The 27,798-nt window shown below is 37.8% G+C and overlaps 4 protein-coding genes across 5 annotated transcripts; 2 read left to right on the forward strand and 2 right to left on the reverse strand.

The window, feature by feature from the left end:
- Positions 1-3,041: 3,041 nt before the first annotated feature.
- cdk5rap1 (CDK5 regulatory subunit associated protein 1) lies at positions 3,042-6,549 on the reverse strand. Its single transcript, XM_020935894.2, has 13 exons — positions 6,131-6,549; positions 5,947-6,050; positions 5,835-5,869; positions 5,637-5,737; positions 5,360-5,570; positions 5,164-5,284; positions 4,550-4,780; positions 4,262-4,359; positions 4,023-4,078; positions 3,815-3,945; positions 3,591-3,740; positions 3,345-3,467; positions 3,042-3,220 (listed from the first exon to the last, which is right to left on the reverse strand). Exons 1-13 carry the CDS (start codon positions 6,408-6,410, stop codon positions 3,113-3,115), a joined length of 1,749 nt encoding a protein of 582 aa, XP_020791553.1. The 5' UTR covers positions 6,411-6,549; the 3' UTR covers positions 3,042-3,112.
- Positions 6,550-7,034: 485 nt separating this feature from the next.
- On the forward strand, positions 7,035-10,140 carry tarbp2 (TAR (HIV) RNA binding protein 2). The gene is made up of 7 exons (XM_020935891.2): positions 7,035-7,240; positions 7,615-7,929; positions 8,018-8,087; positions 8,174-8,291; positions 8,670-8,797; positions 8,909-9,104; positions 9,412-10,140. The coding sequence occupies exons 1-7, from the start codon at positions 7,188-7,190 to the stop codon at positions 9,567-9,569; spliced, it is 1,038 nt and encodes a 345-aa protein (XP_020791550.1). The 5' UTR covers positions 7,035-7,187; the 3' UTR covers positions 9,570-10,140.
- Positions 10,141-10,444: 304 nt separating this feature from the next.
- pdrg1 (p53 and DNA-damage regulated 1) lies at positions 10,445-14,099 on the forward strand. Of its 2 annotated transcripts, XM_055161034.1 has the most exons (6): positions 10,445-10,563; positions 10,742-10,817; positions 10,884-10,958; positions 11,035-11,115; positions 12,794-12,909; positions 13,745-14,099. In XM_055161034.1, the coding sequence occupies exons 1-5, from the start codon at positions 10,465-10,467 to the stop codon at positions 12,874-12,876; spliced, it is 414 nt and encodes a 137-aa protein (XP_055017009.1). In that variant the 5' UTR covers positions 10,445-10,464; the 3' UTR covers positions 12,877-12,909; positions 13,745-14,099. The 2 variants fall into 2 exon arrangements, with proteins under 2 accessions (XP_055017009.1, XP_020791573.2); XM_020935914.2 differs by lacking the exon at positions 13,745-14,099 and having other exon boundaries at positions 12,794-13,118.
- A 7,634-nt stretch (positions 14,100-21,733) lies between these two features.
- LOC129411050 (endothelin-3) lies at positions 21,734-24,693 on the reverse strand. Its single transcript, XM_055160726.1, has 4 exons — positions 24,580-24,693; positions 24,065-24,248; positions 22,934-23,083; positions 21,734-22,825 (listed from the first exon to the last, which is right to left on the reverse strand). The coding sequence occupies exons 1-4, from the start codon at positions 24,647-24,649 to the stop codon at positions 22,744-22,746; spliced, it is 486 nt and encodes a 161-aa protein (XP_055016701.1). The 5' UTR covers positions 24,650-24,693; the 3' UTR covers positions 21,734-22,743.
- Between the last annotated feature and the right edge of the window lie 3,105 nt (positions 24,694-27,798).

The following is a 27,798-nucleotide window of genomic DNA, read 5'->3' on the forward strand; positions in this document are numbered from 1 at the left end:
GCTACTGTATGTAAAGGGAATCAGAGTTGGCATTTGCAAAGGCAGTTTTGGATTTCTCTAACAATTTTAGATAAAAGCATTGAAATTTGGGCCCATTGTGTCCTTAATCCCTCAGTGTCATAAAGTAACACCATTTCTTTATGAAACTGTGAACCTCAGCTCTCTACTGGCTTGAGACAAAGATCCACTTGGCAGAATACTGGACGCAGTGCGGACAACGAAAAGGCTGAAACATCACTATTGCTGCCTGTGTTGTTTGAGTGTTTGTCTGTGTTTATCTCTGAATCTACAAACTTCCTAAAGCCTGGGTTTTCCAACCTTTTGTGAATCATCTGTCATATTTTTGTGTTGAAAAGTTGCCATGGCACAATACCCACTAAAATGCCCTTTCACAACATTCTGCATTTCACTCTAATCATGAACTATGTCTTGTCACAGAGCTTTGCTGTCAGTTATGGGGCTGACAATTATGGAGGTTTGGATTTTACCACCACCAGCTTGTCTCCACAAAGATAATATTGATTTGCCTTGAATGTTCCCCCACTATGGAATTCAACTTATCTTTCTCTATGGAGACATGCAGGCAATGCCAAGTTACAGGTCAGATTTGTGAAGATGCAACCCCGCTCACAGAAAGTTTATATAAACCAGCCATGCCCCAACCCCTGTCCCTATGAAACAGTCTGTGGTGAGATGATAAAGTGATTTTCGGGCTGTTTTGAAAGGACTCTGAGGAGAGCTGGGGCATCCTGTCTTTCTCCTGTCTGAGTATTCATACCACTGTCCTGCTGTTATCACACGCCAGGACATTTCCTCAACGTCATCCGTTCCACCAGCACACGACCTTTCTGCTGCACAGGAACACACTGCAAACCGCTGCTTCAGATCCACACACACCAACAAAAATGTACATTGTTTTCATCTCTTAAAATGTGACTGGATGTAGACTGGATTGATGAATTTTATGTTTTTAATGTTTTTAGTGATTCTGCTGCCAATGCTCTTGTCAAAGTGCAAAGTGTTATTAAAAACACACAATGGCACAAACTTGGTTCAGGAGAAAATCTACAGCAATTCAGCAGTTAAATTGGAATTTGGCTACATTAATAAATAGTTCTAGTATAGCACCAATTTTGCAGTTCTAAAAGATATTTCTCTAACTCACTACCTGTTTTTGTCTGTCCTTGTTTTCGTTTTACATTACTGTGAAGTGTCTTTGAGTTTCTGTGAAAGTTCTGTATAAAACCAATGCAATATCATTATTATTGGAAAGCAGGACTGGTTATATAATAGTGCCAATATACCACTCTTGGAAATACAAATCAGAATCCCTTATGTGGCATTATGCACTCACAATAAACTATGGCCCTGTATTGCATCACACATGTTATCATCTGTGGGCTGCATGTCTGTGTAGGCTGTATATTCAGACATGGTGCAGAGGGCATGGCAGCCTGCCCAGACCTTACAGCTGCTCAGCTCCAGTGCACACTCTTCCCTCTCTGGGACACATCGCTCCTTTTACGGCCAGCTCTGAATTATTCATGTGGGGTTTGGTCAAAGCAACAGCTAGGGTCGCACCACAATGTTGACTACAATAGGATTTTACTATTCAGATCACTAATGGAGCTGTCAACATTGTGCATAGCCATAGACATGAGGAGCTGGAGAATGGGTGGATGTACAATGTGAAAAGAAGAAGTTTGAACTAGTGTCATAAAAAACACATTAGTTGGATTATATCTGAAGAGGTACTGCTCACAGTTTCATTAAAATAACTCACTCCCACCCAAATGTGTTTTTGTAAAAGTGATAGGATTTAAACATCAATTTTTGTCTGCACTTAACATTTATGTTTGATTAGTAGAAAAAACAGTTAAGATAGAAAGGTGTTATGTTGGTTAACATAGAGGTTAAATTGTAACAAGACTTCGAATCCTTTGAGAAAGCACATGATTTTTTTTCCAGTTTTAGAAGAAATTTCCTTTTTAGCCAAATAGTTGGTTGACTGAGAGTCTTTCCAGTCCAATGTAAGAAAAGTTAAAAAGGTCACCACAACTGGGTGCTAAAAAGTCCCATGATGCCAAGGCAGGGCAGGTCATTATTATTAATTTGATATACTCATTTCTTGTGTTGGCACTTGTGGGACATCACAAAAGACCTGATGTGACAAAAGACTTGTATGAGCTTTCCTTCATGTCAGGACTGCAGAGTCTATAAGTAAACGGAAGGATGTCCTTGTGGTCAGTCTGCACCCACAGGGTGCTATAGGCCATCTGTGCCGCCCATTACCTGACTGTCAGAGCAACCTAAATACCTCTGCCCTTGGTGTGTCTTATACAACACATATTAGAGCACATATATGGAATATGAGTTGGAGAGGCAAGGCCCAAAATCAGAAACAGACAATATCTGTAATGAGCTTTATAAATCATGCATAAATCATTTATTTTTCCACTTCTAACTAAACATACACCTATGGATTAAGTTCATCTATGACTGTTAGTCAGCATCTTTAATTTTGTAGAAAAAGCATGAAGTCTTGGTTTGACAGTTTTTTGTATTGTTTTTTTCATTACTGGTTATCACTAAAAAATCCAAACCTGTGTGAAGCAGCACAACTCTGGTCCTCTGTTTACTTCAGGGACAGTGCATATTAAAGAGATGAAATGCTTTTTCACTATTTACAATATAAGTAATAAAAAAAACTGTACATATCTGAGTTTCACAGAGACAGCAGGCCTTCAACTGCATTTAAACTTTATAACTTTATTTTTTATGTGTGTTCAAGTAATTCAAAGATGATGATTTATGTGTAATCATAAAAGTGTGCAACATATCTTTTGGGTACAATCTAATTTCAAGCAACATGCTTCATCTGGGCACATCCCCTCATGCTCAGCTGCTGACTTCACTCAAAACTAATTTTGCTCTCTAAGCAGTAGTGCTGGTGTCCTAAATAAATGGTTCATAGCAAAGTGAAAAACCCCTTAATAAAACATCCAGGCATGATACCTTATCAAGTCATTAAGATTTGGAGATAAGTATTGTAGGTTTTATTCTCAAGAGATTTTTTTTTTAATAAACAAATACAGTGTTGTTATCACAACATTTAACAATGTGTGTGCATGTTTGATGAAAGGCAGTGCTGAAAAGAGCCACTCAAGGAGCTGAGGCTGTGTCCTCGACCTCTTAGAGTTTGGGAGGTAGCCGATTGGATCTACAACACAGAAATGTGAAATTGTAAGAGTACTTTCACATTGTACAATAATACATTTTATGATCAAATTTAGGTTAAGTTAGTTCCACTAGCCTTCTTCAGTCTCATTACATAATAAACTGACCGTAACAAGCACATAATCTCCAGCTTTGATGACTCCTGTAGCAAGAACATCATCTTTAGGGAAAATCACCTTCATGTTGCCATCTGTTCTTCCACACAGGTCTGCTGCAGACCTTTTACTTTCCTGTAAAACAGCACGCTCGGTAACATGGCTATCACAGTTTGTGACTCTTGTTTATTCTGGCAATAAATCTTTTCAAATTATAATACAGAAAAACCTTAAATATAGACAATTCTTAAAACTCACCCCCTCCACCAAGACAAGCTGGGTGGAACTGATGAGAGAAGCATTGATCTTAGCAGCCTCCTCTCTAAACACATCAATGCACTCTGCCAGTCGACGCTGCTTCACCTCAGGTGGGACATCATCTTCTAGACGGTGGTAAGCATGGGTTTTCTAAAAATCATTATATCTATTTAAAAAACAAACTAACGGAAAAAGAAAGTAATTTTCTGATTTTCAATACACACCTTTCTCATACAATACGCAAAGAGAAACCCAATGTTGTAGCCCACAGCTCTGATCAGGGACAGGGTCTGCAGGTGGTCCTCCTCTGTCTCTCCACAGAAGCCCGAGATGAAGTCACTGCTTAGACTCACCCCTGGGACACCATAGGACAATTCACATACAGCACATATGTCTAAATCGTAAATGGTGAGAGAAATATGATTAACCAACCGGGAATGACACTCTTGATGTTGTCCACAAGCTCAAGGTAGGCCTCTCGTGTGTAACTAATGTAAATGTAAGAAGGGTAAGCTGGTTTGACATATGGTCATTCATTTGCATTGTCTCATATTAAATAAAATGAGCATAAATGTCTGCACACTGTGTAAAGTAAAATTTTTGATCAAATTTTGATTTAAAAAATCCATTTAAGGTGTAGGCCCATCTAGCTACATCATAATTTGTCTCACCCACGACGCATCGCTTGGAGGACTTGGTTACTCCCACTCTGAGCTGGAAGATGAATCTGCTTACAGATGTTTCTTCTTTCTGCAATCAATTGTAAAACCTTATACAAAAGAAAAAAAAAAAAAAAAGATTATTTATTTTATTTTCAGCTACTGTATTTATTCATTTATTGCTTGTTTTTGCCACTATTCATCTGCATTAACTAGTTTGTTAAAAAATCTTGGGGGATCTGTAATAGTTTGCTGCTCCCCACTGACAGAAGCTATCAATAAAGAATCAGTCAAGTTCACCTCATCAGGAAAATCTTTAGGATGAGGAGAGGTGAATCGGATTCGCATTTCAGGGTCAATGCGTGACACTCGGTCCAGCAGGTCAGAGAAACGCAGGCCTCCTTTTTTGGCTTTGTAAACGGTGCTGAAGCCCCGACTGAGCCTGGTCACATCTGACCCACAGAACTGTTCCTCTGAAGTATCTCTGTAGCTGTTTACATTCTGACCAAGCAATGTGACTTCTTTCACACCCTGCACATACAGACATACATTTTTAGAGAACTAGATTATGTGCCATCATGTATATTAGTCACTCTGTCTTTTAAACCTGAAAAAAGTTTGTATGAACATAGAGTTAGTCAATAAATTGCAATTAAATCAAAATAGCATTTGAGTAGAGGCAATTACCAAATAGCAAAGGCTGTAAACAACAATGCATCTTTTTTATTGGGACAATACTCAACCTAGTCTTTAGAATTCTACAAACTATTTTATCACTTCATATTTCGGTCTTCCCTCAAATGTTAATGCTCCAGGAGTTGTTTATAATATGCGCAAACTCCTACTTGTTCAAATGAAACAGTAATCGAAAGACAACTCTAAATTTTTATGGTTTAGTAGGTGAAAACGCTTACCTGATCTGACAGTAAGCGGACTTCTTCTAGAATCGAACTAATAGGCCGACTCCTCTCTCTGCCCCGAGTGAAAGGTACAATGCAATAACTACACATGTTGTCACAGCCTCGCATTATCGAACTGTAACCAAAAAGACATCACTGATTCATTAACATTTGAAGGCAAAAAGTGATACACGGGATCAATATCACTCACACAAATGCACTGTAACCCTGAGGCGCATGCTGAACGGGCATAATATCAGCATATGTCTCCTCCAGTGAAAGCAGAACATTACTGGCCTGCTGACCACCCTCCGCCACAGTAAGGAGCCGAGGGAGGTCCCGGTAAGCATCTGGACCAGCCAGAAGGTCTACCAACTTCTCTCGTTCTAAGAGCTCCGTCTTCAGTCTCTCAGCCATACAACCTTCAATATATGTTAATTCACATTAGAGGAGGTTTATTTTATTTGCTTGTTAATTTTCTAAATTACCTAAAATGCCTATTTTCAAGGGAATGTTGCTCTTTAAGCGTTTCTTCTTCAAAGCTTTGAGCTGTTGCAGTCTATTCCATATGGTTAGTTCAGCTTTTTCCCTGTATGGACATAGTTATTTTCAATTGTATGTATATTTTAAACATTAAACATTTCCTATACTTGGTCTAATATTGATTAAAGATTATGCCATTTTACCTGATGGAGCAGGTAACCAGTAGGACGACATCTGCCTGCAAGAGGGAAAGAATAAATGTGCTGCGTTCAACATGAGCAACATGAGTTATAGTGGCTTACCACAGAGGCTTACCTGGTTGAGGTTCTTAGTTTGTTGATAACCATTCTTAAGTAATATGGACATTGCGATGTCTGTGTCGTTCACATTCATTTGGCATCCATACGTTTCAAAGTACACTTTTAAGGCAAACAGTCAGTCAGATGTATTTTTGTATTTCTGTCTTGTTTGCAGAGTTGCACATAATTTTGACACAAACCTTTCCTTGAGTGTCCCTGGTTCGTGTCAGTCAAGTAACTGGTGTCCTCCTGGAGCTCTTCACCACGGGCAGGACTGGGTTTGGGAGGCAAGAATTCTTGAATGAAATCAGGAAATCTTGGCCCTTTTGACAAAGCATCTCTGAGTTTATCTAAAGTTATTCTTCTCCTCTGTGCACTGGAGACTGCAGTGGAGGAGCATAGTCGGGTTTGTGCGTAATGAATAAAAGCCCGCAGTTTAGGCATTTTAAAGGCGATTTTGACAACTCTCAACCCCTCCATTACACGTTTTCTTTACCTAGCTGCCTGGACACAAATCTTCCATCCAGATTACATCTTAATTCTTTACTCAGTACTGACTATTCCTTCGGTGTGTTTTGAAAGTCACTTAAGTCAAGCCAAGCGCACGTTTTGGCACATCGCGGAAGTGACGTAATAAGAACGTTAATAAGAAATGTTGTAAACGCAATTTTACTTTTATTGTTTTAGTATATTTTATAGGATGAAAATCAGTGAACATAAATGTGTATCTTGTGTATTCAGAGGAACACAAAATGTGCCCAAAGAACACAGAACACACAAAACACGTAATAAACAAAAGCGGAAACAATAAGCATAACTATCTTCTCTTCGATCGTCTCTTTGAATGCTCAGTGATTGGTTCTTTACCACCGCCTTCTGTTCTGGCGGAGAGTGAGGCACCAAAATACAATTCCCTCTTATGTATGTAAAATAAATAATACTACGCCACGGAGACTGTTACTATAACTATAACTTTTGTGGGGAGTCTATAGAATAAGGGCTGTACGGTGTTGACATTTCTGTGAATAGCCTTAGGTAGATTAAATATTTACCAGGAGATGGCGACAATGTGACAGATTGAAGTGTGTGCACTGTGCAATATCGTGCTGCTGCAGAAGAAAAGGAGGCAGGAGGCTTGGGGCTTGATTCAGATCTTTGTCTGAGCTGGAAAGTGCTGTCTAATGAAAGCTAGTGTCTGTTCAGTTTGGGGGGAGCTGCCATCCGAAAGCATCGGGCTCTGTCTGTGTGATATAGGTAATGAACGACGAGACAGCGCCGGACAGCTGGAAGAGAAACTCCGGGTGCTCCAGGTATGCTAAGCTAAGAGCTAAAGGGCTGTGCATCTCTCACACTCTACAGCACCATTATTTCCTGTGAAATTATTTTACTCACGTGTCTGAGTTGATGTACTGAGCTGTGAACATTAACATATCATTTGGCTGTTATGTCAGAACGTCAACATCTGTATGTCCGCTGCCCAAAAACACTTTTCTCCATTATAATTTTGGATGAACATCAACTTTCATTCAGTCACCAAATCAGAAATGGCCCTCTCAATGTTAACATTTTGCAACATGCAACAAGAAATTCTTTTCACAATGTGAAACTTAAGACACCCCTATAATAACTATGTACTTGATGACTTTACTATAATGGGGAACTGTGCCTCCTCTTCTTTATCAAGTATTGAGCAAATGCTGGCAGTGAATCCGGGGAAGACGCCCATCAGTCTGCTGCAGGAGTATGGAACGCGGATAGGCAAGACCCCAGTGTACGACCTGCTGAAGGCCGAGGGACAGGCCCACCAGCCCAACTTCACATTCCGAGTGTCTGTGGGAGAAATCAGCTGCACTGGTCAAGGGCCCAGTAAGAAGGCAGCCAAGCACAAAGCAGCCGAGGCTGCTCTGAAGATGCTCAAGGGAGGTCTTGGTGGTCCCATCGGAGTTAGCACTGACGTAGACGGATTCATTGGCGTGGATGTGGCAGTGGATGGAGACAGGTCAGCTCCTAAACACATTGTATGTGCACTGTGCAAGTTGTAAAACAAATAAAAAACTAAACTTGCTTTTTTTGTTTGCTTGTCACAGCTCTCCCTCTGACATGAAGACATCAAGTAATTCTCAGCAGTCTGAATGTAATCCAGTAGGAGCGCTACAGGTATGAACTCCGCTACTCTTTAACTATTGTCCGTAAGTGCTTTGTAGTAAAACTTAATGTTTTGATGTGTATATTTTCTCTGACAGGAGCTGGTAGTACAGAAAGGATGGCGCTTGCCAGAGTACACAGTCACACAGGAATCTGGCCCTGCACATCGCAAAGAGTTCACTATGACATGCAGAGTTGAGAGATTCATGGAAATAGGTAATATTTTCACATAAATACACTTAACCTTCATACACTCAGTCCATTGTTTTTGTGTGTCTGTGCTTGCGTGTTTGTGCTTTTCCAAATTTACAAATGCTCGAGGAAATAAGCTGCTGTGGTAGCAGAAACATGATGGAGTAGCTTTGATTTGGCTTTTCAAAAATGTTGAGATATGGAATAGAGCCTTTTTCCAAGATAGACTGATGTTTTTGTCCATCATTTCTAGAAAAGAAAAATCTATTTAGAGTTCTGCTGAAAATGTATAATGTACCCTGCTATATATTTACAAAAACAAAGCATTCTAACACGAACAACAATGTATTAGCGTCTTAATACAATGCTCCTGACCAATAATGCTGTTTATAATATCACCAGGCAGTGGTACTTCCAAAAAACTAGCCAAGAGAAATGCCGCTGCAAAGATGTTGTCAAGAATTCATGATGTCCCAGTTGACTTGAGAAGCAGCAATGAGGCAGATGCAGAGGATGACACTTTTACATTGGTAAGAAAACTGCACATTCATATATTATCAAGCTCAGTTTTGTGCAGAGAAAAAAAGCTGGAGTAGCCCAACAGAAGTGAACCCTAATTTTATTTTTCTGCTTTGTTTAAGCACATGGGGAGTAGAGCTGATTCAGGTAAGAGTAAGAGCTTCAGCTGCACCTGGGACTCTCTGCGAAACTCTGCTGGAGAGAAGATCCTGCAGCTGCGCAGCCATCCTCTGGGCATTCCCTCAGACTCTAACTTCTGCTCCCTGCTCACAGACCTGTCCATGGAACAGCGCTTTGATGTTAGTTACCTCGATCTAGGTATGATTTTTGACTAAAACATTTTCTTTATCTTCATGATTGAATCAGCAAACTAGTAAAATCTCAGATAACGTTATGGTCTCAAATACTGTCTGATTTGACAAGTGGGTAATATTTGTCTTAAGTATAAAGCAATGGAACCTAAATCATGGACTATGTTTTTTAGACAGTTTTCTGAAATTGTGGTCAAAAGAATGCATAAAAAATGAAAAGTATTATTACTGTGTATACACTCTATCTCAGTTTGCACTGGATTTGTATTTGTCATTGTAACATAAAAAAAAATTTGTATATCTTAATTTTCCAGAAGAGCGAAGTCTGAGTGGCCTGTGTCAGTGTCTGGTGGAGCTGTCTACCCAGCCAATTACCGTCTGTCATGGCTTTGCCCCAAGTGTGGATGATGCTCGAGCTAATGCTGCCTACAATGCTCTTCAGTACCTCAAAATTATGGCTGGTGGGAAGTGAGTGCTGAATACAGTACATTTCCATGGAATTCTTTATTTTGGACCCCTGGGCATCAAAGTGCTTGCACATTTTTTTATGAAAAGGATTTGAAATACCTCAGTTTTGTATTTGGATGGAGTGTGTATCTATTGAAAAATTAAGTCTTGGGACCCTCTTATTATGAGTCTTGTTGCCAAAACAGAGACTTTGCTTTTATTATGATTTTTTTTTTAAGTGATCAGCACATTATTCACAAAGTAAAAAGATGCTTTTTCAGTTGGTTCATCATTATAGTCAGAAACATGGCCAATGAACTCAAACTCATCAGGACTCTCCAGAAGTGATGCTGAATATTGGAAACAATTTGGACATCGCCCTTGAGCCAAAGGAATCTACATTGCATTGTTTGGAATTTTTTAAAATTGTGTTTGTTCAACTGCTAACACACTGTGATTTCACTTAACTCATGTAATGGATTTCATGACCATTGTCCATTGTCCTGTAATGATATTTCAACAAATAACAATGTATTATCGTATTATAATATCTGTAATTTTAGTGTGAAAGGAATTAAAGGACTTTTCTATTGTAATACCAACTTCTGTTGAAGTTGGTGTTAGTTATTTCATTTCAAATTCAACTTAATGTTTGTTTAAACTCTATTCAATGTGTTTTATATTAATAATAATAATTATTATTATTTAAACTGGAAATTCTCAGTGAGATAATTGAATAGGAGTTCTGTCCAAGAGAGAGCCTTCTTTTTAAAATACTCAATGGTTCAGAACACATGACACACATGAATTTTATCAGTATACAACAGTAGAGGGCAGCATTGAGCATTTATGACCTGGGAGCTGTATCATAACTGGAACCTTTCGTTCACATACCGGTGTTTCTCTCCGGAATTATTTTGATGGGAGACACGGCCATGGACACGGATTCCCAGCGCGTGTTGGAGTATTTAACCAAAGTAGAGGAGGCTGCTGAAGATGTGCTCACAACCAAACAACAGGTTACTATCTGCTCTGGAAAACAATTACAAATCAACGATAGAATCTAATATTTAATTACTGCAAAAGTGCGAAAGCTATTGCTAACGCTAGTAGCCTTATGCACGGACACTTATTTTAAAGAACGTGTAACGCACGTCTAAACATACTTTTATTTATCTATTTGCGTCGTTTTTTCAGATTGTGGACCTGGACTTAAAAAGAAACCGCAACAGAGAGGCACTAAATGCATTACGACATGATCTGTCCAGCAGTGGTAGGTCTATCTTAAATTTTACAGTTCAAGTCTTTGGTCACATCTTACCACGATTTATCTCCTCAGACAAAGTAAAGGTTTGCTTTGGCAATATCTTTATTAAATTTCCAGTCAACAAAACCACAGAGATGATACAGCGAGGTATATCATTTTTATATCACGCATCTTTCCCTTGATTACATTTTGTCTCATTTTTTTAATGCTGTTTTGCCTGCAGATCAGGAGCAGCTTGACAAAGAAATCAGTGATCTCCGCAAAGAACTCAAAGTAAAAGTCAACCAACTAAATGATATTCAAGGTAACGTAATCAATCTGTGTATGTGGTACAGTAATGCTACATTATTGCTCTGGCAGAGGGTCCAGCTTCTTTGTGCGCCTGATACATGAGTCCCTAGTTTGTTTATCATGTTTTGATATGTGAAGGGTAAGTGCTTGGTGTCACTCAAGCCTTCTGGTACAAGCCGGGTGAAAGAGAAGTTACTCTTGGGCCCGGTCAAGCAGAAGTAAACAGCAAGGCCAAAAATTCAAGTTAATGTATCTGATATAAAAATTTATTCAACAGACAGCACACATAGTTTATGAAACTGTGGACCTTTTTTCTGTACCATTTTTGGTTCTAAAGTTCCATACGTTTTAAACAGACCATGTATGCAACATGGAACAAAAAATATTTCCCAAATTTCAAAGACCTGCAAATCATGTCAATAAATTGATGTATTTCATCATATCTTGTGTTATTCCATCTTTGAACTGTTGATGAAGGTACATGGGCGGCAGTAGCTCAGTGGGCGGCAGTAGCTCAGTTGGTAGAGCATTCGCCCACTGATCTGAACGTTGGCGGTTCGAATCCAGCTCTCGACATAAACATCACAGGTTGAGGGGTCAGATCCACTGACCACAGGATGGCTGGTGTGATTCCAGCTCCCACAGATGAATGCTGCCATTGTGTCCTTGGGCAAGACACTTAACCCACCTTGCCAGTCTCTGCGTACACTGGTGTATGAATGTGTGTGTGAATGGGTGAGTGGTTCCTTGTTGTAAAGCGCTTTGAGTGCCTTGAAAGGTGGAAAAGCGCTATAGAAAAAAGTGACCATTTACATGATTAAAAAAAAAAAAGTATTTAAAATGATAAAAATTTGCTTGGAAGGACTGACATATTTTATAGAAATAGTTTCCTTTCATTTTGAAGTAATATTAAAGTATTCAGAAAAGAAAAAAGCTGACAAATTATGTAAAATCATGCACCTTCTACTTGTTTGCACAATTTTCCCTCCGTTACTTTTCCCTCCATTACCATGACCTTTCTTAATAAAAAATCAAAAAGTAAAGTAAAGTTTTTCAACCTAATCTTGTACCATATGGTAGAAAACTATATGAAGCAAATATTCAAACCAGTTTGTTAAGGATATGTAAGTGAGAACCACTAGTTATCACTGTTTGGATTTATTGCCCAAAAAGTGCTGCATATTTCATTCCCTCCGTTACCAACATGAGTTTTTTTAATTTTTTGTCAACAACTTGAAAGAATATCACAGGTTTAACTTTACCCTGTTGGAGTGTAACTCTTTCCTACATTTTGATACCTTATTTATTTCAATAGTCCCTCTAGTTTCTGAATAAGAGCTATTTGAATGTAAAAAATCTGCCCCTGTTTCCCTCCGTTACCACTTGACCGGACGCCCTTGTATTTTATATTGAAACCAACTTGAGTACAATAACTACAATAAAAATATTTGGATGTGAAGAAAACCTACCAATATAACCTGCAGTGATAAAGAATTTCTCAGTGTGTGTTTGAGAAGTTTTTTTCCAGTATAGTCTATAGTCTAATAAAACATCATGTTGTTGTGAAAACAAAAGTACAGCTTTGTTTTTGTAATACAGCTTGAGGAATACACATGTGGCTATCATCAAGTGTATTAGAGTGTACTTCCAGTTTAATTTTTTCATGCAATTAACACATTATTTGTTTGCAGGAAAGCCTGAGCTGAGAGGCTACAGCCTTACATCCCTTTCACCTGATGAACTTAAAGCTATTAACAACCTTTTGAAGAAATGACCTCAACACTGAATCTTGTATTATTTAATTATGGTATGCATCCATGTAAATATTATATAGGCTTATATGTAGTACATTTTTATTGTGGAGTTATGTGAATCTGACAAAAATAACCTAAACATTCTTTAAGATTAAAATCATGCTTGGTTTTGTATAAATACATTTTTGTACATTCATAGTGGAAAAATTTGACCAAAAAGGATTCCATTAACTATAAATAAACAATGTGTGTGCTTTTAGAAGTTGTGTTGTAAAATGTTGAATAATGTTGTTTTTAAATGTATGCTGCTGGGCCAAAATTAGACTACTGGGTTAATATTGACTTGATTTAGATATTGATGGAAAGCACTATCTGTTATAGTTATGAAGTGCTATATAAATAAAGTTCGATAGATTGATTATAGATTACCATTTCCCCTGTAAAACCACAAAACCATCACAGGGTGGCAGTGTAGTGCAAGTGTCCTTAACTCATTCCTTCATTGGAGTAGATGACGTCACAATCAAGTCACCTGCTTCTGACAAATGTGAGGCTTCTATTTTTTTATGATTGGGTCTCAAACTCTTCTCATAAGTTATAAGCAGTATGGTGATAATTGATAGTGATGACCTGAGGGACATAGAACGTTCATGTTTTAAAGAGTGGCTTTCTAGTTTCTCCTTTTTTCTAGTTTAGTCTTCGGTCCCCATTTATTTATAGTGTACTATTTTATCCTTTTAGTCTGTCATTTTTTATTGATCATTTAAAGGGCCTGTGTTATGATGTCCTCATCTAAAATATATGTATCTGAAGCTGTCTGTCTCATTCACACATGTTTCAATCCTTGCATATTTAGGCTGTGTTCTTTTTGTGTACCTTTTGCTATAGGTAAAATGTACCTTGCTAACTTGAAAATTACCAGTATATGAGATCACAAGGTGGATGTAGACAGACGACTAATGTGTGGATTACTCAAATGTGTGAATGAAACGAAACACATTCCCAGGTATGTTTTTGATGAGGTGACATGATTTAATACTCACAGGAGTCCGTTTTATGTAATATAGGAGCTTTAAATTATTCACAGTATTTGTTCAGTTGTTTGTGAATCACAAAAAACTTCACAGGCTTTGATTTGCATGCCCTTTACCCAGATGGTAGCAATTCTTTTTATACCCAGATTTCACTTGTTGGTTTGTTTCACTGTTGATTCAGACATACCAACTTCCTTTGTCATGTCTTGACAGATAAACAAGTGCTCTTCCCAGAGGCGTTTTGACATTGTAAATGCATGTAGTTATGTGTGCGTGAGGAGACTTGAAGGGCCTGCGGCAGAGAGAACAGGCAGCTCGGTGACTGTCATTGCACCTACCACGTCTGTGTGTGGGTGTGTGAGCGCTCCGAAACTTGGTTGCGTGCCACCAGGCTAAAGATCTGGAACTTGTTCTCAGTGATGGGCCAATGAGTCAAGGCTGAAACCTGCTGATGGTCAAAAATCTCCAATTAAGTGTAAGTTAAACAGAGTGACACATCAACTTTCAGTATTCAGACATATCCGGCGAAGGGATGATGCACCTCAGTCCAGACCACCGTAGAACAGTTTGTCTCAAGGACAGATTAAAAGCAGAGTTATGAAACCAATCTCAACTGACTGAATTGTGGCTCCAGAAATCACTGAAACTGGCTTTTGAGTCCAGCCTACTGTAAACTATTAGGGCTGAAGTCAATGAGGCATGCTGTATAATAGAAAATGACTAATAGAAACCCTTAGTTCATTTGCAATGGGCATTTCAAAGTCTCCTTTTGAAGATGGAAGATCAAACGAGTACAGGGCGCATGGTGACACGCTACACAATTATGCAGATTCACCAGTCTACATCTGGAGAGCTGTAAGACTGAAATTTTGATCCTTTGGTAAATTTTTTTTTGCCTTTGTTAAATTATGACAAACTTACTATTATAGAAAAGATTTAAAAATATCAGAAATTTACTTAAATGAAAATGGATCTCAATAGTGCCTGTGTGTGCCGATGATCCACCGCACGAAGAGACTGACTCAGACTGAAGAAAATAGATTGTTATGTCACAGCAGTGCACAGGACTGGAGTGATGAACTCTCGTGTGTTTATGATGAGGGAAACATCAGAATGTGCAAATGCTGAGGAGAATCTTACAGTCCCAGTATTTAGATTATATTTGCGGTTATGTCTTTTATATATGTCCTAACTTTTCTGTTACCACAACCTCATATCTTTAAGCATCCAAACAAGGCATATTTTGGAAAATTCAAAGATGTGTTATAGCTGGTAATTCTTAGGTGGTATATAGATTTTTCTTTTAACCTTCATTTAACCATTGTCCATAGAGTGACATGTATTGCTAATGCATAAGTTAGAAAAGCACTGCAAAAAAGTGTGACCCTGTTCTAGTGAAGAGAGGCCATCTGGACATCAAACTGAGTGCTAAATGTGTTGAATCACATCTTCTAATTCCACTTCAAAGAAATAAGGACATTACCGGAAAGCGTAGTCCATTCCAGCATTATCACTCAGCATAAAACTGTGTCCATTAGGAATAAAGAGGAGCCAGACTACAACCTGGGTCCCTGTGTACACGATCCCATAGACCTCTGCTGGCCCGCTTACTCAGCAGGAGCTGAGTCACAAAACATTTAGACAGCAATGGAGCGTAGCCAGCAGTAATGATTAGTCATCCACACCTGACTGTTTGTCAACAGACAGCTGGGAAGCTCTGCTCACAACAACACTGATGTTATACAACTACAACATTATTTAACAGAAGGGACACTGATTTTAAGTGATAATGGGACATTTACAGGCTCAGAGGCCCCTGCAGACAGCACAACCGCCACAGTTTGGAAGGGTAAAAAATGTAGATAAGCTGTTCTACCACAGTGCAAGACAATTTTCCCACATTGTACAGTCTTGATGGTTTAGACAGGAATGGTGCAAAATGTGTTAATTTGCAATACCAATTTCCTACTTCAAGCATGGGCTGGCAGTGTGCTGTTCAACCATGTTATTGACAGCACATCATAATCAGCAACATTCCTTTATAGACAGTTGTTTTCTCAGGTTAGAGGTAAGAGGCTGTGTCTCCTAAGTGATTTGACCCATCTTTCCTCTAGTGCCTAAGGGCCTTCTCCAGATCTTGAAACTATAATCTCAGTCTGGAGTATAGCTGATGGATTTGCCTCGCTTTAAGTTCAAGGAGAGACGGAGCACCTGGAGGAACCTCATGGAGGCATAGGGGGAAATGTTAAGACAAGAATGCTAACCATTAATATTTCAGTGTCTCAACAACATCTCTTTCTCCTGACTGGGAGTTCCTGGCTTTGACCTGAGCTGTCATTCATGTGGAGAAGAAACCCAGGCCTCAGATCCTCATTCATTAAGTCAATGCATCATGAAAAAACGGTGTACCACAGGATACTGTCAAGTTCATTTGCAAATGATATTTTTCTCTATTTTTCAGGCTCCACCTTATCACACAACACAGTCTACAAATAGATTTCAATTGAGTCCAAAATTGCCTTAGAATTAGCTTCCTAAATCTTAATATGAAAACATGCTTGTGTATGCTTTTTTTAATGCCAGTTTTCCCATCTGAACATGTATTTTTACAACGGTGTCCCAATGACCAAGGAAGCCTCTGTTATGTGGAAGTGTGTCTTATAATTTAGAAACAACACTATGCAACATTTTACAACACAACAGCTAACGTTCAAACCCCACATTGATTATATAATAAAACAAACATGTTCTTGTTTAATGCCTCTGTACAGATCAGCAAACTGTTTCACACAAGAAGTAAGAAAGAGGATCATTTCCCATCTTATCCTGCCTATCAATGATTATGCTGGCATAGTTTATCATCTGCAATATATATCTTAAACAATTAAATGTATTGTTTTACACATTATGTAGATTCTTCTTAAAATGCTCAATTATTGGTCCTTAGGGTCACAGTTAACAGAAAAACACAAATAAAAAGTATGGCAGATGATGTCAACCCATTTTTGAGACTTTGACTTCCCGACTATATAAAACTCATCATCGTGAGTTCTATGATCAGCTTGACTGGTTACAGCCTGAAAAAAAATTCAGTTTATCTTTAAATTTATTTATTTTGACTTTCCATCATGTCTGAAAGGTTTTCTTGTCCAGTCTACTACAATTTACTATCTTCAACACTCTCAGTATATAATATTTTCTGTACCTCCCATCTGTAAGGCAGGTTGGAGGTCCTGTCGTTTTAAGACCCCCTCAGACTGGAACAATCTGCCTCCATCACTGAAGTCTCTTAACTTCTCTAGGCTCCTTTAGAATGGCTCTGTTAACTTACCTGAAAACTGACTGTCACTGCTGTTGATTCTGTTAACACTGTTTATGTTAATGACTATATGGGATGAACCTATGGGGGTTGCACAAAATTGTCCTGTTACATGAATAAAGTCAAATTAAAGCAAGACCTCACATCTGCAGTTACTGAACTCCAAGATAAAGCTGCACTTGGGAAATATTGTTGGGATAATTCATTGAAATGCTTTTATTTGTAAATTTCAAAACAACCAAAACCATTCCAAACCTGTTTTTAAATTGGACAGATGGGAATTCTGGCATATTTACATAGGTTCATGTTAATTAATAAGCACTGATCCATTTAAATGAATGAAAAAATGAATACGATGAATGGAGGGAGAATGGCAGTTGCTTAGAAAATGCTTGCTTTCTGTTCTCATTAAGATGTAAAACACCAGCTTAAGGAATTTGATTCTGTGCCTTTGACAGATTTCTGACTGTGTTGGTGTAAAATGAGAGAGGTTAACATACCAGGTCATATGCCACATTTATTATTGTATGACAGTTATGATAATCAGATGTAAATAAATGTGTGTTTGTGCTATGTGATCCATGCAGTGAATTTAGTTCACCATGGTGATATTATCAGACAGGTGCTTCTTGACAGACAAACAAAGAGTATTACCTGACGTCTTTGTTTTTTGTTGTATGAAACCAATGGAAAGCTAGTTTAAATCACTGACTAAACAAATTGACCTCAAATTGACTAAGGAAGAATAATGGGAGATTCCAAGAACTGAAGAACTGAAAAAACAAACAAAAAAAACAAAAACGACTGTGAGGTATGTGAACTCGTATGAACGGTCCAGACTCTGATAAGAACTTGACCTGGACATCAGGTGGGTGATGAATGAGTGGGCCTTCAAAGGTTGTGAATAATAATTTCAGACCTATATATGTAATACTGTATGCATACACCTTTGTGCTGATCTCTCAAAAAGCTGCTGAAACTCCACATGGAGAGGAGCCAATGGAGGTGCACATTTAGAAGGGCTTAGAAACTCCAATATCAAGAGTGAGCCATGATCTTATCCTCTTGTTTTGTGTCAAACCTTAATAAATTGAAGTGGATTCAGAACAGGAAACATCTGTCCCAAATGAATATATAATCACGGATACAGATGATATTAAAGCCAAAATGTTCAGCCCATGTTATATAATGAACTGATGATTAATCATAGCTACTGTATATCACTGCTATGACTTTTAAATCTCTTACAGGCAGCATTATATTTCACCAGTGTCAACACTACAGATGTGTTACACAAGAAATGGACTGAAACAGTTCGAAACGAATCACTTATATGGCCTACATTTTTTTATTTTCTATATATTTTTTTGTTTTGTTTTGTTTTTTGTTTGGTTGTTGTTGTTTTTTGTACCATCAACCTCAATCCACCGAGAATATAAAAAATTGCATAGTTAAAGGTTGTATGGAGGATTTTTTTGTTTCAAATTGTCAGTGAAAGTTTAAAATACCATTACAGAGACGCAGAAGCCTTGTAATTATGATGACCAAAAACAAAAAACAAAAAAAAGAATGAAAATCTATCAACTGTGGATGTAGTGAGGCCAGATAAACATCAGCCAATAGAAAACGAGGCTGCCTCATTTTCTATTAACTGTTAGGTTGTCAATCAAATTCCCTACGTTTCTAGTGTAACTGAATGGGGATTACGTGGTTTATGCAGCAGTTTTTAGAGGATTTTTTAAACTGTAGCTTCCTCGCATTTCGCCCAAAGTTTGTTGCGATGGCGGACAAGAATCCACGACCAGTTCTCTGCAAAAGAAAGTCCGTTTTTGAGGTCGCTGAAAGAAGAAGAGAAGGGGAAAAGGAGCAAAGACAAACTGAGGTGATTCTTGGAGATCTCGTCCAGCGATTGCGTGAATGAAGAGGACGAAGGGTCTAAAAACTGATGTGTCGGTCGCTAAAATATTTCTAGACTGGTCATTTCAACAGTAATTCTGAACAAGCACTGGATGTAAACAAGTGTGATTTCTAGAGTAAAGAGGCAGGAGAAGGTGTTTCTACTGAGGAGCTGTGGAGGAGGAAGGTGGTGTCACACACGCACAACATTTGAAAAAAGACTGTCGCTGTATTTCTTTTCCCTTAAAAAATCCTCTATACAACCTTTAAGAGGTCATATGCCAGATTAGACTTAAACATAAGTAACAATTAAAATGTAAGATTTTATGCCCATACATTATACTTTTTTTTAATATTAGTGAAGTTTATAATTTTACTTCCTGGTTGGACACAATCAGTAGATATTAGATATAGGATATATAATAATATAGATATCTATTATTAGCTATTAGATCTACATTATGTAGAGGTAATTCCATAATTGTTATCTAGCAGTCATAATGTTTACAAATTAGTTATAATTAGAGTAATACAAATAACTGAGCACACCTTTAGTTTATTAAATAACCATTTATTTCAGGTAACCAGGAATTCCATTTTGGAACTCATTCTACTGCTTCCTCTGTTTTTGTACATTTCTTCTTTTTCTTTCTACTATAAACTGCAACTTAATTGATGTGAAACTATAATGTATATTGACAACAAACCACCTAAAAATGTGAAAACCTGTCACATGCACTTGCACTAACATGATGTCACTAATCTGGCACATATGTTGAGAGGTATTTGGCAATAAGAGAAATAAATATGTTGTAATGTATTTGCCATTTTAAATCTCTGCTCCTCTTCATTTATTTTCTCTGGGAATCCCTCAAAAAACTCAAAAACTCTTCCTGTTCACCTGCAAAGTTACATCACAGAGTTCAGCTTCAGGGCACAGCTGGGCCAGTTTTTTAACTGTCCACACCACATTCTGCGCCTGTGCACGCCGACTCCCCTTTAGATTTAGATGTGTATGTTGTAGTGCTACAGCTTGAAGGGCCTATATTACACTATTTCTGATATCTGTTATAACCAGTGTTGGGGAGTAACAGATTACATGTACTGGAGTTACGTAATCAGAGTATAAATTATGAGTAACTGTATTCAGTTACAGTTACTGTTTCAGTGAGTGGTAATTGGATTACAGTTACTTTGTTGAAATAAATGGATTACATGGTGGTATTTTCCTGTTTTCACATTTTGGGCTAAACCAGAACTAAAACCAGGACTAAAACCAGGACTAAAACCAGGACTAAAACCAGGTCTAAAACCAGGACTAAACCAGGTCTAAAACCAGGACTAAACCAGGACTAAAACCAGGACTAAAACCAGGTCTAAAACCAGGACTAAACCAGGTCTAAACCAGGATTAGAACCAGGTCTAAACCAGGATTAGAACCAGGACTAAACCAGGACTAAACCAGGTCTAAACCCAGACTAAACCAGGTCGAAACCAGGACTAAACCAGGTCGAAACCAGGTCGAAACCAGGACTAAACCAGGTCTAAACCCGGACTAAACCAGGACTAAACCAGGATTAAACCAGGTCTAAACCAGGTCTAAACCCGGACTAAACCAGGACTAAACCAGGTCTAAACCAGGTCGAAACCAGGACTAAACCAGGTCTAAACCCGGACTAAACCAGGACTAAACCAGGACTAAACCAGGTCTAAACCAGGTCTAAACCAGGTCTAAACCCGGACTAAACCCGGACTAAACCAGGACTAAACCAGGTCGAAACCAGGACTAAACCAGGTCTAAACCTGGACTAAACCAGGACTAAACCAGGTCTAAACCAGGTCTAAAACAGGACTAAAACAGGATTCAACAGGACTAAATCATGCCGTGTGGACCGTGTCTCCTCCTCTTCTATCAATAATATTTTTAATACGGTTCAGTAAAGTCTGGGCTTTTTATTTTCTTTTATCAGACAAAACATCTTATGTTACAATATCCTAGTCTTTGCTTTTCTACAGCGAATCAAGTATTCAGATTACATTACTCACTTTAAGTAATTTAATGGATTACGTTACAAACTACATTTTGGGGTATGTAATCTGTAGGGGAATACATTTTAAAAGTAACCTTCCCAACACTGGTTATAACATACCTACATTGTGTTTTGTGTTTTGTTTCATTCACACACATTTAACACACAAATCCTGCATATTTAGGCTGAGTTTTTTTCTCAAACTGAAAACTCTCTGTTCCACTTTATGATTGTATGTGCTACTACAGGAAATGCTCTATTGTGTTTTTAAACTTCATACACCTTCAGTAGAAGAATTTGGATGATTTTAGCCCTGGAACTGCCAATCACAACTAAATGAAAGATAAAAAGGTATTGAAAACTACTGTTTGATGACATCACAATTTGGAACAGAGTATTTTGAGCTTTGGTGATATAGACAGACGAATAAACTAGGAATACACATGTGTAAATGAAACAAAGCACAACTCCAGGTATGATTTTGATGAGGTAACAACATTGTAACATGGCTGAAATAAAAATGCAGAGACAATTTATGCCCAAAGAACACACATTTCTGACAGTTCAAATATTTATTCAACAAAATAAAGGTGTTGTTTACAATATGGTTGCAAGGTATCAGTTATGGAATTACCTCTACGGATGTCACGTACATCTGCTGTCCATGTTTATGGCCCATGCCCAACCAAGATTTTTTGTAAAATGTTTTAGTGAAATGCATGATTATGTGCACTGTCCTGTGCACATAAGGGCTATGTCACATTGAATTAAGTTGTGTGTGGAGCCATTGGTGAAGATTGGCTGCCTCACTTCTGTCAGTCTATCCCACGACAGCTGTGGCTACAACAGCCAGGTTACCACCGCTGAGAGTGGAGGAAGTAAATAATGCCCGAAATTGCATTGAGCGTCTGGAAAAACAATATTTAAGATGCAGTATTATTATTATTATTATTATTATTATTATTATTATTATTATTATTATTATTATTAAAGCATGTGCCAATACAATATAAAGCATAGAGACGTCTCCTTTTGTCACAGTAGGCCTTATTACACGCAATATAATGTTAAATTATGTAAGAACATTAAAATATATTCAGTCAAAAATATTAAAATTATGTAAGTAAGGATGTAAATGACCATAAAGTCCTTCACAATAAAGAATCCTTCCACACAAATAGTTTATATTAAATAGAATACTTTTTACAGCTTATAAAATCCATGTGGTGTAGGAGGATGCTGTCCTGGCACTGCAGAAGAACATTCTTCAAACTTTTTAAACATGTGTTGAGGAAAAATATTGAGGGCTGCTCCTTCAGAGGTCCTGAGCCATGTGACTCAGGTTGTGTGATCCTAGATCCACTCTGTGTCCACACCCTCACCAGTGGTGCTGAACAAACATGCCCATGTAACACCATATGCACAGCTCCAGAGCTCACAGCCCTATGCCCTGTCCACTGTCCACTGTCCACTGTCCTCTGTCCTCTGTCCTCTGTGTGTATACAGGTAGCAGTCTGTGCAGGCACACAGGGCTTTGGTTTGGACATTTCACACAGTCGGTCAGATTGCCTCTCCACTGCTTGATGTCCAGACTAATCCTTTTTATCTTCATATAGTATAGGAAACATGTGCAGTCTTAGCAGGTAAATCTAATGCAGGGGCTGTTTTCTTCTCAGGTGGTCCACTTGATCTGAAGAAAAACAGTAGCGTGTCAGTCAAATATACATGCAAACAATCATGCATACAGTCTAATGAAACATTTACACATTTTCTGGTAGATGACGAGTGTAATCCTTACCTGGACATACAGAAGCTGCTGCAGTGGGCATCAGAGGACAGTGAGCAAACACAGCGTTGTGCTTTGGCTCCTGTCTTGTTCCTAACCCCCGCAGATCTCCTCGGCCTCGATGAGCCCTGGTAACTGGACATGCCATATGGTACAGTATGCCTGCAAAAACATGCATGAGTATTATTATAATACAAAGTAGATGGCCTATACTGTGCCCTGTTCTATGTTAGAATTATAAGTATAATGAGAAGTCATATCTTCAAAACACTGACTTGACTGAACTTTCATTGCAAATATGCCAGGAAGTGATATATCTAGCATCCCCTTAATCTCCTTAAATGGGTTTCAGAGTCACTTTTGCCAGACTAATTAACAATTCAAAACAAAACATTACATATTTTAATATGTAAGGAAAGCAGAAATTTGAACCCAGTGATTAGATCGCTGTGTTGTCTATATCACCACAGTGTCAGAACATCGGTGATCTCTATAACTATCGGCAGCAGGATGTTTGGACCGACCCTGCCAGCGAACCTCTGGCTTTGAAACCTGATTTCGATCTCATAAAATGTTTGATGTGTGCTCTGTGTTTCCAGTCAGACTGGTGTAATAAAGTGGTGCTGAACAGTGTGATCAGGTGTGATGGTAATATCCTCTATGGGAAATGTATGGAAAATAAACTCAAGAAAATCTACATACAAAAACAACATAGAGAGAGACACATCACCAAGTTAGTCCACTTTTTTGATTAACTTTGTCTCAAGAACATATTCTGAGACCTTTACAAGTGAGCTCATATATTTTAGCTACTTGAAATGACAGAGTGAGCACACACACACACACACATACACACACACACACACACATACACACACACACACACACACACATATCCCTCTCCAGTATCTCTATGACCCAGTGATTCCTCTGGGCTGTGCATTACATCACAGATCAAACAGCAAAACATCACAAGACATAATAACTAATATTAATTAATAAATAAAGCCAAATGATTTATTCCTTCTGTTATGGAATAGGGAGTATAGAGCACCTCTCATAAAAACACTAGGTAAGATATTCTAAACAATATCCAGTCAGTTACAAATGTCAGTGCCAGTTAGATAAAAAGTGTCCACTCACTCTGGCGTGTTAATCCAGATGATGTCCAGGTGACAGTAGTACACACACTCTTTGTCCTTGTAGGTGTAGCAGGTGCACCTCTTGGAGCGTCTGTTGACCGGTCCAGAGGGTCCAGAGGTTTGAGTGCCCTGCCTCAGTGTGCTCACATCTCTCCTCTCTGTTAAATCTCTGCTCATCAAGAACCCTGCACCATCACATAACAGCACTATAACTAACGGCACTAAATATGTACTTTTTTATTTTTTTACTTGAAATATCATGGAAAATACATTAACAACTTTTTCTAAATCAAATTGATCAAAAGGTTTTTTTGTTTTTTTTCCACACCCCTCAGGTAATAATTTAATTAGTTGCCTGGTAAATTTGGAGTCATAAACAGAACAACTGTTCATCACAATAATAAATCATAATAAATTAAACAGAACAAAATAATAATTTAGAAAAAAAAAAATCACGGACTATAAGGTACATAGTAGTATCTGTAGTTTAAGAATCAACTATTCATGTGTACTTACCATTTGCCACAGTTGCTGTCATCACAATAACAAACAAAACTCCCACATCAAACACAGGCAATTTAGCCATTACAAACAAAAGTAATCACAATGAAAATAACAAAAAAAAAAAAAAAAAAAAAAAAAAAAAGAGAGAAAGAGAAATAGTCCAGCAGTAGTAGCTGTGTGAAAGAGCCTGGAGACAGTCCTGATGTGCTGATGTGTGATTTGAGCGTCTCTGCCTCTCACACTTTTCTTATGAGCCACAGGTTTATGTGAAGTCAGATCACATGATTTAACTTCCTGTGAGAATTTCAAAGTAAGAGCCGTCAAAACAGGCTCAACTTGCTCTGTGGCTATGAACTTTTCAACAATCAGTTCAAACCACAACCATCTTCTAAAACATGCTGCTAACTTATTTATTGCTTTAATACTTTTGTTTAAAATGTAATTTATTTATTTACTGATCCTTGATTTATTTATATAATGTATTTTCGGATTGTTATTGGCAAATGTAATTATCCATTTATATAAACCCAAAAAGATTTTTATAATCTACTTCTTCGAACCAACCCTTTTATTTTGAAGGTCTATTCCCTTTCTTAGTTGAGACGCATTGGTGAAGTCATCAAATGAGACAACAGTATTTTTAGTACTTTGTTTTATGACTCGTAACATTACAAAGTTGAAAACAAATGAGACAGATACTTGACTGGTATGATGTGATCATCTAACATCGAGTGAATAAAAAGTAGGTCATCACAAGCAGTATTCAGTACAGAGGAAGGTATATTACACTGTTAACTTCAAGATGGTGTTATATTAACATAAGCATCTGATACATTTAATTTGCCTATAATGCCAGATCAGCAAATAAGTTGGATGAAGAGGCCAGAGTTCTCATTCACTGTTTTTTAACAGTGAAAAAAATGCATAGCATGATCAGATGGCGTCTGAGTGGGCTAGTTTGCACTAGAGCCCACAAGAGAACATATATTTGAAGCATTCAAATGTCATGGCTGCAGTGGGAGACTTTTGATTCACAGTGTTTAGTTTGGGAACATTTTGATGAATCCAGGTCAAGTCGAAACATTGGGGCCGATGAGAGATAAGTGCAAGGAGTATTCAGGTTAACTGTGACTGTGTACAAGGGTCAAGAATGCCTTCATATTTCCAACTTTAGGTTTTGTCAGATTTCTCCTACATACGCTAAGCCCACTAGGATGAGATCTCAGATACAGAGAAGTGGCTGAGAGAGACAGTTTGAGCTCAAAAGCTTGTGTAGAGCTGCTGCTCCCAGACAAATAGAAGAGATAGTTTAACTGTGTAGGGCCTTGATTTTCAACCAGTGTGCTGTGGAATGGAGCCTTGATGTGTTTCCAGGTGTGTCTTGTTTTGCTAACTGACAACTCTATGTAAGAATTTACCATTTTAGTGATTTATTGTTAGTATTTTTTATGTGTATATTTTTATTTATGCTTAGAATATTAAGCTGTTTGTTTTAGCACAGTGGTGAGGGAAAGTGGGGATAAAAACTATAACGTCAAGATTATTTTTTTGTGAAACTTTGACACAATAAAGTATTAAAAAAAAACACACAACTCTAGGGTATCTGTCATCGTGGACACCTCCGTGAAGGTGTTTGGAGTTGATCCCCCAAAGGAATTGTATATTAGAGTTTGAAGCAGCCTGCTAATCACCAAAGATTTTAGTAATAAAACACATGGAGAAGAATTTTTGGCTTGTCACGGTACGCTGATTTGTATAGATTTGTCATATTTTCTTTATCTATTTCACATCCATTTAGAAATACAGTCATACATTCATTAGGGGGCAATTTTCTGTCAGTCAGAAGAGATATTTCCACTAATGGATTTAAATGCTTATTTGATCTGCACAGCTGTCTTGGTCTGAGGGCCTGGGGTATTTAGAGAGAAAACTACTGGAATGTTGAGTTGGGTGGCTAAAACAATGTTTTTTCACACTTTACCTACCGAACCAAGTAATGTATACTGGATATTTTGACCTCTCATTCCATTAAGATCCATAGAGAATCTAACCAAAACCTTGTATAAGAGGCTGAGCAGACCTCCCAGTCCCTGCCAATCATGAACTGCAGATTTATTTGTCCATTCAACCATATATGGGTTCATGAAATGCCTATAATGTTTATCATATTTAAGCAACACATGATAAATGGTGTCAGTTCTACCACCTGTGCTCATTGTAAACATCCTGTCTTTCAGCATCTCCAACTGACTTCATAGAGCTTCATAGAACATCTTGTCACTTAACAATATGTTAAGGCCAATATTTATTTAAAGGTCCGTCTATGCAAAATCGACTCTTGTGAGCTTTTAAAAAATGGTGCAACAATTGCATTGTGTGTTGTATTGTACACTTGAAATAGATGGGACATATCACTCTAGTCACATTAGTACACTTTAGTCAAAGGTGGGACACAGTTGAACTTCTTTGGTTGAGAGATTATTTGCAGGTATATTGGAAAAGACATATTGAACACTTAACATCTTAACCGTGGCACAGGTAACAGTGGCGTGTTGCATCCTGAATGCTGTAATGTAGGACTGGGTATCATTAAGAAGGTGCCGATACGATACATACTTCGATACATAGGCCACGATACAATACATATCTCGATACACTGCACTTTCGATTCAACACGATATATTTCAAATCGATTTGATATGATTCAATTAAAAATAAAGGCTAAATCATGGCTGTGATCCTAAAAGTCTTTGTTAAATCGTTTCCTGTGCAATGTTAATTTAAAAAACGCCCATTTTAATCATCAAAACAGTGAAAATGTCAAATATGTTGCATAAACTAGTTTCCTTCCTCTAAACAAGCAACAAAACTGTAGCTGTAATAAAATAATTTAGCAAAATATACCAAAAAATACTCTTGGTGATGTATCGATACAGCAGCCCATGATATCGATACTGTATCATCACATTAAATGATATGATATATCGATATTTTGATATTTTTGCACACCCCTACTGCACTGAAAAAAAAGGTTGCTGGATTTGCGTAAAAAAGTTATGGAAAGCGGTTGCATGCAATAAAATTATGTTTAGGCTTTGAAACTTATTTTGATTCTCTCTACACATATTTTTCTCAGAACATGAACATCACTTTTTCTTGTTGATGAAATTTGATCAAATCATGCTGAATATGCAGATTTATCTTATGTTACCTTGTCGTGAAAAGTATAAG

Source organism: Boleophthalmus pectinirostris, unplaced genomic scaffold (assembly GCF_026225935.1).
Source record: "Boleophthalmus pectinirostris isolate CB_2022bp ecotype Guang Dong unplaced genomic scaffold, ASM2622593v1 HiC_scaffold_3, whole genome shotgun sequence".
In the NCBI taxonomy this organism is placed as follows: Eukaryota; Metazoa; Chordata; class Actinopteri; order Gobiiformes; family Gobiidae; genus Boleophthalmus; species Boleophthalmus pectinirostris.

Coding starts and splice junctions, on each gene's coding strand:
- cdk5rap1 (XM_020935894.2), bottom strand. CDS start 6,410: ATGGAGGGGTTGAGAGTTGTCAAAATCGCCTTTAAAATGCCTAAACTG. Junction 6,051..6,130: donor CCAGGGACACTCAAGGAAAG/GTTTGTGTCAAA, acceptor TTGCCTTAAAAG/TGTACTTTGAAACGTATGGA. Junction 5,571..5,636: donor CTTGAAAATAGGCATTTTAG/GTAATTTAGAAA, acceptor CATATATTGAAG/GTTGTATGGCTGAGAGACTG.
- tarbp2 (XM_020935891.2), top strand. CDS start 7,188: ATGAACGACGAGACAGCGCCGGACAGCTGGAAGAGAAACTCCGGGTGC. Junction 7,241..7,614: donor AGAAACTCCGGGTGCTCCAG/GTATGCTAAGCT, acceptor TTCTTTATCAAG/TATTGAGCAAATGCTGGCAG. Junction 8,088..8,173: donor ATCCAGTAGGAGCGCTACAG/GTATGAACTCCG, acceptor TTTCTCTGACAG/GAGCTGGTAGTACAGAAAGG.
- pdrg1 (XM_055161034.1), top strand. CDS start 10,465: ATGGGAGACACGGCCATGGACACGGATTCCCAGCGCGTGTTGGAGTAT. Junction 10,959..11,034: donor CACAGAGATGATACAGCGAG/GTATATCATTTT, acceptor TTTTGCCTGCAG/ATCAGGAGCAGCTTGACAAA. Junction 11,116..12,793: donor CCAACTAAATGATATTCAAG/GTAACGTAATCA, acceptor ATTTGTTTGCAG/GAAAGCCTGAGCTGAGAGGC.
- LOC129411050 (XM_055160726.1), bottom strand. CDS start 24,649: ATGGCTAAATTGCCTGTGTTTGATGTGGGAGTTTTGTTTGTTATTGTG. Junction 23,084..24,064: donor ATCTGGATTAACACGCCAGA/GTGAGTGGACAC, acceptor ATGTTTTTGCAG/GCATACTGTACCATATGGCA. Junction 22,826..22,933: donor AGCAGCTTCTGTATGTCCAG/GTAAGGATTACA, acceptor GTTTTTCTTCAG/ATCAAGTGGACCACCTGAGA.